Source organism: Sander lucioperca, chromosome 4 (assembly GCF_008315115.2).
Source record: "Sander lucioperca isolate FBNREF2018 chromosome 4, SLUC_FBN_1.2, whole genome shotgun sequence".
In the NCBI taxonomy this organism is placed as follows: domain Eukaryota; kingdom Metazoa; phylum Chordata; class Actinopteri; order Perciformes; family Percidae; genus Sander; species Sander lucioperca.
This window is the reverse complement of record NC_050176.1, coordinates 21095645-21107323: the sequence shown is the minus strand read 5'-3', so window position 1 is coordinate 21107323 and position 11679 is coordinate 21095645. Positions and strand designations below refer to the sequence as shown.

The 11679-nt window shown below is 41.8% G+C and overlaps 1 protein-coding gene across 1 annotated transcript in view; it reads left to right on the top strand.

Moving 5' to 3' along the window:
• The window catches only part of LOC116049886 (slit homolog 1 protein-like), a 79878-nt gene continuing 68199 nt past the window's right edge, over positions 1–11679 (top strand). The window contains exon 1 of the mRNA XM_031299932.2: positions 1–745. Within this exon, the coding sequence (XP_031155792.1) occupies positions 423–745 (323 nt within the window). The 5' untranslated portion in view covers positions 1–422. The remainder of the gene's footprint in view (positions 746–11679) is intronic.

Genomic DNA, 11679 nt, shown 5'->3' with positions numbered 1-11679 from the left:
GAGGGAGTCCCCCCCTTTCCTTTTTTTTCTAGTGGCTCACTGTTCCGTGCACAATGACTCAATGAAAAGTGGAGGGGAGAGGCAAACACACTGTACTGCTGCACGAGAGAGAGAGAGCAGAGAACACAGGAGAGTAGAAGAAGAGACGCCAATTGGAAGGAGCTCTGAAGCCGGGGACAAGAAGAAGGAGAAGACGATATACTTGTCTTCCCCCCCCCCCCCCGTCTGTCTTTCTCTCTATGAAAGGCCACTTTGGCATCAAGTGGCAGCCGTGCAGTCCGAGCTAAACTTCACCTGACTGTGCTGCTGTTTGTCTCAGCCTCTTCAAACATTTTACTCATTGTACTTTAAGCATTTTCGTCCACTTTAGGAGGGGGTTGTACTCCTGGTGGTGCTGGTGGTCAGTCATCCCTGGGAGAAGGATGGTAAAGGAGGGGATAGGATCTGTCAGCTGGTTTCTGCAGTGTGCTGGAGTGCCGCAGGAGAGCAGGATGCCTCCCGGGAGAAGCGTGGATGGAGCTGGGTCAGGAGGCTGCGGGACGGCAGCGTTGGCAGCGGCCCCAGGTCGGGCTCTTCGGTCTGGGCTGCGGACGATGCTGGCGTGGGGCGTCCTGGCGCTGGTGGCAGGATGGGGAGGTGTGGAGGCTTGCCCAACTCCCTGCAGCTGCCTGGGGAATACGGTGGACTGCCATGGCCTGGGGATCCACTCCGTACCCAGAAACATCCCCAGAGGGACTGAGAGGCTGTGAGTACTCATACACTAACCACGTGTGTGTGTGTGTGTGTTCATATTTGTCTATACTGCTGGGGACCATATGATCACAGAGGGGAATCATTCAAAGTGACGGCATGTCAAAATCTGGGTCCACGGTCAAGATCCAGTTCAAGGTTTGATTTAGGGTGTGAAGGTCCTCACAAGTATCATAAAACATGCATATATCTGATGGCTGTGTCTGTAAAAAAACAGAGGAAGAGAAAGGAGGGGTTTCATGTTTGTTTGTGTAGGTGGAAATGAGTCTGTAGCTGTCAATTTAATTATCAGTGCGAGTCACCCTGTTTGCAGTAATTTCATACTATCCCTTGTGTGTATTTGTCTGTGTGTGCTTTATGTGTCATTCCTTGTTTGTTGCAGTGCCTCTTCTCTTCATGCTCCTTCCAGCTCTCTTTACCGGTAGTCTGTTTAACTATACTATATATCACATTCACACACACACACACACACACACACACACACACACACACACACTCTTTGACTCTCCACTTGACTCCCAGGATTTAGAGTGTGACATTATTTTGCAACATCATTGCGCTTTGCTGCAATTTTCTCTGAATCTCCATTTTTTTCATACTTCACATATCTCATGCACCTTGCAAATTCCTCATCACCTATTACTGAAAAATTCCAAGTATATTTTATTTTTCTCTCCCTCTGCTCTTTTCTTTTTCTTATTCCACTCTACAGTACGTAATAAAATTTCATTTTTATTTGTATATGTTGTTCCTCTTAAGTTGCTTTTCTTCCTTTTCAAGACAAGTCTAGTTTTCAAAGTAAAAGTGTGCTCCTTATAACTTAAAATTTCTTTAATTTTGTTAAGACTGTCAAATCACTGAAGGGCGAACCAAGCCCTCATTGGCAAAATTCAAGAGGGTTTCACTTACTGTAGTCTCGCTTTGCCAGACCTTCCTCCACAGCGCTGCGGATCGTGATATGACATAAGTGTTGTCTTTTCCTGGTTTTAAAGGCTGTCTGGATTTACCCTGCAGACATCTGAGGAGCAGTTAACCATAGTGCTCAGAAATCCACCGGAGTTTAAAATTCCAGCACAAAGAAAGCGGCAGGAAACGGACATCGGCAGAATTTCCTGCGGCACCTGAGCAATCCCAGAAGTGAAATGTTGTGGATATAGACTACACTTATTGTAGAAGTCAAAATATTGAGCTAGCTAACTACTGTATTCTCAGACATTGCGGATCCAATTTTCTCTCCACTTTGAGACATGACATTTCGCTTTAATCAAAAGTTACTATTTATGACTTAGAAAGATTGTTATTAGTGCCCTACTGATCTAATTTAGATGAAACCTTCAGGAATCATACACACCGAAACTAGCACTTGGAACATATTAGCACATATACCAGCTGCTCTGGCTCAGTAGGTGGTGTTCTAGGATTCCAATATAGCTGCCAGAAAAGCAGTGAGAATTTTTTTTTTCCAGTAAAAAAACAAAACGTGATGGTCATACCTCTTCTCTCTAACGTAACGTTGCTGTGCTGCATTCTTGTGTGCTGCTGCTGCTGTTGGTTTCTTAATTGGTCTCTCCAGTGCCTGTTCTGCAGAGGATGCGAAAGCTGGGTGCAAATCCAAATGACCCCCTGCTATTTGATTATGATGCACTGCCACTACTGTTAGCTGACTGAGATATTTTGATGTGACATCAGTTCTGGTATCTACCTTTTTTGACAATAATGTACAAAAAAAGGGAAAATGCACCCAATAAATGGCACAAATTACAAGGCATGTCACTGATATCTTATAATCTTGCATTGGAGATTTACCTTTAGAAACTCTTATCTTCTGACCTAAAAAAAAAAAACCTAATGAACATGGCCGCATTGACTGTGTGTACTGTACATAAAAAAGGAAACACTTTATCTGTTTCCGTCCCTCTCTTAAGTGTATGTGCTGTATGTTTAGGGTGAACATGTATGTGTTTATACGTTTTATGTGTGTGTGTTTATTTCAGGTTCCAGAGTGCCTGTGTGTGAATAATTGATGATTGTCAGGGGTGCCGGCAGAGACACATTATCCGTCCTCCTCTCTGGTTTACTGTAGCGTGGAGAATGTTTTTCCTTCTGAGGCTGATAGCTTTATGATCAGGGATGAGGGTCAAAGAGAAATGGCCCGGAAAAAACTCTGAGCCTGCAGACCCGCTTTCTCTATTGTCTTTTTTAATAATGCTGAGATGGTAACTGTTCCTATGCTAAAGGTTTTCTTGCCGTACAAAGTAATAGTAACTGACAGAGTGGAAAAACACCTGCTCTATATGATCCATATCAGCCTGATACTGGCCCGACCCAACAGGTGTGGGATCAGACCAGCATCAGGCAAAAAATGAACATCTGGCACAGCAATTTGTCACCTTATCCGCAAAACAACTGATTCTGCGTCAGGACGTATTTCGACTCCCACATGGAAAGAACTGTGTTGCCTTGTCTTGCCTGGTTTGACAACTGTAACTGCTCAGGCGCCGTGGTTGACCCCGGACGTCGGTCACTGGCCCCTGCTGGTTCACCTGTGCATATTAAATAGGGGTGCACGATTCAGAAAATGTTACGATTCGATTCAATATCGATTTTTAGGCTCAAGATTCGATTCAAAAACGATTCTCGATTTTAAAAAAACGATTCACAGTATGTAAATGTGGTTACTTTTTCCATGTGATTGCAGTACATATACAATAAAAAAAAATCCATTTTGAATCGGTAGAGCTTGAATCGCGATAAAAATGTGAATCGATTTTTTTTTTTTTTGCACACCCCTAATATTAAACATATCGTTAAAACATCCCGAGCTATACTGTAATTGGCCTTTTGTTCAGCGTGTAGTCTTTCATGTCTCTATCCCTGGCAGTAATCTAAGGCACTGTGATCAGATCAACTGACACAGTGTCCACAGTCAAGTACATACAGTATATGACAAATCCACCAAGGCATTATTAAGGGATCACGTGTGTAATTGGCCATTTTGGTCCATTTTGAGAGTGTTTTACTCAGTAAATTTTATAAAACATAAAATAGGATATTGTGAGGTTTTGTCCATATTTGAGTAACCTTACCAATGCCTTACCAGTGCCAGGATGCACCCTAAAACCCCAATGTGTTTTTTACATTTGTATTTCTGCACATTTTTAACCAAATGGCACAGCTTTCGGTGACACATTTTTTCCATTTTTAATCGAGCTAGGTTAGCAGTCCCCCCCCCACCTCCTCCGCTCCTGGTCCGCTCTAAGCTGACCTAACTCGTCCTATATCTTAACTTGATAAACAGCAGTGTAATTGATAATGTTCTGAATGGATGTATGGATGAATAATCTCAAGAAAAAAAAAATTCCAAACATCTTAGACTGTTTCTGTAAAGAAGTCTTCTTTGTTACAAATGCGATTTACACAAATGACAAAAAAGACGAGAAAAAAAATTCACATTATCTGTGGTATCTAGCCATTCAGGTATTTTTGGCTTTAGTTATCAAGGTTTTAACATTTCTGTCTCCGACAGTTCTGCCTCCACCCCAGTACAGTGGAGCTGAATTAAATTTTGTTTACTCGAAATATTGAAAACCCACTTAAATAAACACTGACCAGCAGCGTGTCTTTACAGACACAATATCTCTGATCCTCTGTAAAATCTACACAACATGCTGTTCAGCAGTTTTTCGAAGGGACTTATGTCTTCGGCAGAAAGTACTTCCAACGTAAACTCATAGTTCGATCTGTGAACTATCCAAAGTAACAGAGACATTGCTTCTAGAAAGTTTTTCAATGCTACCACAATTAAAATTCGATTCAACTCCATCGCGTCGACAGAAATTTCAGAGACCGTTATCTCTAAACCTTCATGTGCATTTTTGTGATTTGTGTGAACTTTAAAAAAGAACAAGACCTACACTAGAGAATGACCAATGACTCATGGTTACTCAGTGCATGTAAACAGCCAGTGTGACCTCCCAGAGCTCTAGCAGTCTACCACCCTGTAGACTCAGACGGGCTCTGCGCTGCGGTGGAGAGGAGCAACTCATTAAATAGCTATTTGTTAAAGGGCTTGTCGCCCCAATTAGCATGTAAAGTGATCTGAGTGTGTGTGTCAGCTGGACAGCTAGCCACAGGGGGAGAGAGAGTGAGGTGTGTGTGAGAGAGAGAGAATGACAGAGTGTGTGTACAGTATTCCCTGGGAGACAGGCAGCAATAAGAGGGTCATTTATCAAGGTGACTGCACCAGTCAAACTAAACACCCCCTCCTCTTTGGATTGTCATGGCAACGCTGAAAAATGGATGCCCCTTTGGGCCCTGATGAGCAGGGTTATTTGAGCCGAGAATGAAACGTGGAAAGTGTGTGAAAAAGAGAGAGAGAGCATCTCTGTGAAGCATGCTCATGAGTGTACTGGATTAAAAAGTCAAACCTGAAACAAAATGAGATAGATGTTATGTTTGCACATAACAGGAGAGAGTGTGAGAAAGTGCAGGTTGAGTTCTGTGTCGGACTCTTATGTTTAATCTTTCTGTATCTGAGAGAGAGGTGCGTGTGTGTGTGTGTGTGTGTGTGTGTGTGGTGTGTGCAACACACAGCAGTGTGTCACACGTTGCAATTTGGAAAAAACTGACTCAGACTGTTTTTGCTTATTTCTGTTTCTGGATTCCTCATTATATAAATTGGGCGTGATTCATTGAGAAAAATATTAGTCAAGCTACACGTGTGTGTGTTCCTAAGTATTTGTGTGTGTGTGTGTGTGTGTGTGTGTGTGTGTGTGTGTGTGTGTGCCATTATGTGTAGCTGCCAGTGAGGCAACTAATCGAGTGTGAGGAATATTAGCACAAAAACACACACAGAGACACAAAGCTAACTTGTTCACTTATGAGGACATTGCATTGACTTTACGTTATTTCCCTGGAGAGTTAACGTGACCTTAACCCTAAAATGTAACGGTCCCCATTATGTGGTTATTACAGTGCCAGTTTTTTGGAGAACGTGTTTAACTTGAATGTGTAGTTATTAGTGGTGTAACGGTACGCAAAAATCACGGTTCGGTACGTACCTCGGTTTTAAAGTCACGGTTCGGTTCATTTTCGCTACAGTAAGGGAAAGAAATGCAAACATTAAACTGCAGGTTGTTTATTACTATAAACTTTTTTTTTAACAATTTGTTTACACTTTTTAAAACACTTTTTTTAATAAAATATAATAAATAAAATATATATAAAATAAAAAAAGAATAAGAAAAATACTGCTGCAAAGTTCTCCACTAAATAAAATACTCTCAGTCTCAAACCAATATCACATAATAAAATATACTGAAAAATATAAATAAATAACTATGGATTACAGTGCAGCATTACCAATCCCAGCTTGTCAACAACCGAGTATGGTCGTAGATCAGCTGCTATAAAAACACCAGTTGCTTTCGTTATTGCGTTGGCCCGATCGGAATTACCAGCAAAGGTCTGTTTAAATGCCAACGGGAACTGCGTTTCAATTACGGTCGTTTTTTTCCTTGTAGTAGTGATGTTCACACTCGTGTGATGCCTTTTCAAGTGCGTTAACAAGTTTGAAGTGTTGCCAGAAACATACCCGATCATTACTGAGCAACGTCGGCACACTGCTTTCGTCTTATCGACTAGTCTTTGTCCGTTGGCGTATTTCACTGGGAAACTGAAGTGTTCCCAAACAGGAGACCTTAATGATATGGGTGGCTCTTCATGCTCTGGCTTGTCCGTACTGTCTATGGGCTTGTCTGCATTGGCCATGACGCTAGCTAGCGAGAGGCTGGGCTAAAGCGTGCCGTGTATGTTGTTGTACAGCGCGTGGTGTGTGATTTTTATTTTTTTCCCCAAACCACTTCAGCGGAAATCCCGCCATGCAGTCGATTTCATTGGTTTAGGTTACAGTGACGGCGGGTAGGTTTAGAGATCAGTGTTTGGTGTAGGCAATCTGTACAGTGATTGACATATTGACATGACCAATGAAAACTTTAGAATCAGCTGCAGGGCGGGATTTGCGCTGAACGCGGAGACTTCCGCCACTTAAAATGTTCGTGTGGAAACACGAAAATTGACCTATGTTCCGCACACAAAAGATTGCGTTCGGCCGTTCGGTGCACACGTGCACCGTACCGAACGCCCTGTACCGAAACGGTCCAGTACGAATACACGTACCGTTACACCCCTAGTAGTTATGTTCCTCTTTCTCTTTTAAATTCAAAGTTGAGAGTGAGAATAGGGCTGTGCAATTAATCGAAATGTAATCGTGATTATGATTTCGGCCCCCAATGATCACAAAAACAGAATAATCGAGAAAAACAATTATTTAGCTCATTACGTTTTGCAAGTAAACTCTTATTTTCCCTTGTGTTCTGAATGAAAAAATAAAGTTTAAATAGGCAAATTTCACAGTTGTATGTGTTTTTTTACTGTTGATTTGTTTAACTTTTTCCACAGTTTTTTTACGTTCAATAATTACAACATCTTTCCAGAAGTCCAGGAGTAATTGTGTTAAATTATCGTGATTTCAATATTGACGAAATAATCGTGATTATATTTTTTTCCATAATCGAGCAGCCCTAAGTGAGAACTTACAAATCAAACTCTACTCCAGTTATTACGTACTGTATCATTTTTATTTTGCGAAAGTGCAGAAGTGCAACTGAGCTCCTCAAATCTTTATTTTAGAGCTGCAAAGATTAATCGATTAATCGATTAGACAAAAGTAAAAATTCTTTGATTCCAGCTTGTTAAATGTGAATATTGTTCTAGTTTCTTCTCTCCTCTGTGACAGTAAACTGAATATATTTGAGTTGTGGACAAAACAAGACATTTGAGGATGTCATCTTGGGCTTTTGGGAAACACTGATCCACATTTTTAACCATTTTCTGACATTTTATAGACCAAACAACTAATCAACAGATTAATCGACTATGAAAATAATCGTTAGTTGCAGCCCTACTTCATTTAATTCAGAATGACTGTCAAGGACTGTGAATGGAGATTCATTTTTTAGTCTCACCGGTGATGACAGCAATGTACAAGCGGCAAAGACCTCACCTAGTTTTTAAATGCACACAGCATTTTTAAAGCCCAGTTTGAAAAACTCAGGAACATGACTTAACTCATGATGATCCACAGACCTCACTGTGAACATTTTTGATCAGAAACTTGGAAACTGTCCACAGTGAGCCCTGTGGTTTGTCCTGAGTAACCTGGACATTGTCTCTGGAAAGACATGCTGATGTTACATTTTCAAATAGTGCTGGTAGGAAGACAAACACCTCCATGTTTTGAGATAGTTTTAGTACCCTAAAAACTCAGTAATTTTAACCAAAACTTGCAGTGGTCCTAGATATCACTCATGTGTAACACTTGCATTAATAAATTAGAATCATTTCTCAAATTGTTTGTTGTTGTAAAGTAGCTGAATTAATTATTTTCTTTAAGTAGCTGCATTATTTTCTTCCGTTTCTTACCTATCCCTGTCTCTCACACACACACACACACACACACACACACACACACACGTGCACCTCGTTTCTCAGCTTCTCCCTCTGTCTCTTTCTCTGTCCGTCTCTTATAATCATCTTACCATTTCCCCCGCAGCCCCTCAGTGGGAAAGGTGCTGCTAATGAAGTGTTATTAGATGTGTGTGTGTGTGTGTGTGTGTGTGTGTGTGTGTGTTGTGTGTGGTCGCTAATATTAGTCACATCCACTGTGCTGCAACTGCGATGAGGAGAGTGAACAGCAGAAGGCAAAGAAAGGAGCAGGAGGAGGAACAGGGAGGAAGAGTTGTTTAAGGCTGTCAGGGGAAGAGGAAGAAGAGGGGAGGTGAACATGAAAGAGGAGAACTGGGGAGGTGAAAGTAGGAAGGATGATGACGTGAACGAAGTGTGATAGAGGGGAGGGGGAACAGTAAGGTGATGGTAAAAATTACGGCTGCTTTTACATCTGCAGTGCAGTCTTGTGTTGACTTGGTAATAATTCACGCAGCAGATTTCTGTAGTTTTCTTTCCTGGTCAGGAAATGACTGTTCAAAGCAGCAGAATATTTGCTGCCAGTCTTTGGCTCATTTACCAAGTGTCTGGGAGGGATATTGGTCATGGTCAGATCTTGGTCCAAATGGAGCACTCCAGGGCTGGTTGGAACGGTCCAGAGAAACCTCCCGCTCACTAACTTCTTATACTGATTGCTGTTCTCATGTGACCAAACAAAAGAAGAAACCACCCCAGGGTTGCACAGAATTGCTCTGAATAGGTATTACAAAGGGTTAGTGGGAAGTGTTTGGAGCAGTTACCATGGTCTTAATAGATTTCTGTCCTTTGGTTTGTCTGAGAATACTGCCGTTTTGATGCTGGTTTTCAGTAACCATGATCCTGACAATGTGATTAGGATCACGGATCTGTCCACTTTCACTAAAATGCAGTGTGGTTTGTCAGATCTGAATCCAAAACAACTACATAAACTTTTTTTCAGATCTGATACTCACAAAGTCACTCATTCACTGTCAGCAGCCCTCTCATTCATTTGAATGGAGACAGTCCGTCTGCGCAGTGGGGGTGCCAACGCAGGGGCTTGCGATTGTTGTGATGAAAGTGGGAACTAGACTTCCTGCATTGTATTTCATGTCTAACATGCTGTTTTTGGTCAGAATTCCTGCTTACAGCCACCCTTTCTTTCCTTTTTTTATTTGCTTTCAATTCAATTCAAGCAACTTTATTTATCCCAAAAGGGCAATTAAATTTTGCAGTCAACCATTCACATAAAAAGCAGACGACAATAAACACCATCGCAATCATTCAGTCGACCAACATGTCAGTAGCAGCAGGTCAACAAATGGGTAACCCAGGCAACAGCCTTCTTTCTTTCTTTCTTTCTTTCTTTCTTTCTTTTGTCTGTGCCGTTTTGAAGTAAAACTCATTACATTTTTAATTTCCAGTCCCACTGTACTGTCGTTAGGCAGATCACGGACATCTGATTGACTTTACTGCACCATAGTTAGCTAAGTGAAAGTAGGTCAAGTTGTAAAAAAACTGCCCCTACCAGCCCCCCCCGACAATGATATCATCGTCCATCGCCGTGTTTTACTGTGAGCATCGTCAACTGCCAATTTAGGGGACATCGCCCAACCCTAAGGCAGACAGGTAACCTCTGTGAGGCTGATTCAAGACCCCTCCGCTTTGTGTCGGGGTCCGGCATCACCCTGTCAGAGTTCTAATTCGCAATTCTGGCTCACTCTACATTGCTGAAAAAGTAGGTGTGAAATTGCCGGTGCTGCACCTCTGCATTCAAATGATAATCGCTGAGCTGCTTTGATGGTTTTTGACATCTGGTACCCAGTGGTTTAAACACATTAGCCCTTGGGCTACAATCTGGCACTTTTACGTGTACTTCTGTAGATGTTCATCAAATGTGCATTGTCCTGAAATAATAAATAAATAAAAAATAAACATGTGGACCAGAAATTATAAAACAAGCTAACACAAAATGGAAAAAGTCCTAAACTACACTTTCAATCTCTAAAGTGTGTTTATCAGTTCTTGGCCCATCTGCTGTAACCAGGCAGAGTGGACCTCGACAAAACCAATGCACACTGAATGAAGGTTTCTGTTTGAATTGGCTCGCTGGTGTAAATAGGTGATGGGGCAGAAACGTGTCGGGTTTGTATTTTGTGCAGACCAGTTGAGACTGCTCTGTAAACTATTGCTCTGTACTGTATTTGTGGTTTTGTGGGGGGGATGATTTTGTGTATGTGTGTGTATCTTGATATCCAGATGCTCAGATGATTAGCAGGATCACATTAGCTCAATGCACCCTTGTGCACTGTGTGTTTATGTTTGAGGAGCTTTAGAAGCGGTAGATGCATAAACTTTGTGCTGTTATTTGGTATCTTTATGTTTGACCACTTTCAAGACACGTATCATGTTTCCTCTTTTGTGTCTTTGATGTTGAATGGCTATACAGTCTTGGATATTGTTTACATTTGAATTTACCTACCGATTGATTTCTTTTTAAATTATTATTATTATGCGGAACCCATTGTACCCAACCTATTCTCCCATTGCTCCACAGCGCTGTGGAGATAGGTCTGGCTACATGAATCGACGTGTGTACTACGTCCACAGCAATCCCGCCAATCTGTCCCAAAACCTCCCAGTTAGATAGTAAATGCTGTAAACATATTATTTTTTAAACATTTACAATCATTCTCCGAATGAACCAAGCAGGCCTGCCTTATTGCACGATTCAAATTTTCTTCACAAGTCGCCATTTGCAGCGTGTAGCTTGCTGGCTCAAAGTGTGTTGTTGTTTCCCGAAGCGAAGGGATTTTGACAACGGCAACACACAGAGAGCCGAAGTGGCTCAGACGCCGGATGGCTTTATCCTGGAAATCTTCTTCCATCGATCCAGACTATACCCCAACCAGAATACAGGGATGTGGAAACACTGGGTTATACTGTATGTTCCATGTATACAAGGAAAAGATGGGATGAGGCTCATACCTGGTACACTACTGTGCATGTGCTAGGAGGATAGTGGTATTTAACTTTTTTGATGTACTGCTGTACTGAAGGGTCCAGGGTAGAGATTGATATTCAATTCAATTTCAATTCAGTTGTATTTTATTTATAGTATCAAATCATACCAAGAGTTATCTCGAGACACTTTACAGATAGAGTAGGTCTCGACCACACTAACAATTCTAGTAATTCCCCCAAGAGTAAGCGTTTAGTGCGACAGTGGCGAGGAAAAAATTCCTTTTAGGGAGAAACCTCGGCAGAGCCAGGCTCTTGGTAGGCGGTGTCTGACGGTGCCGGTTGGGGGTGTGATGAACAGTGGCAATAATAGTCACAATAGCAGTTGTAGTAGTTCATGGTGTAGCAGGGCACTGCAGGGCGTTACAGGGTGTAGCAGGACGTAGC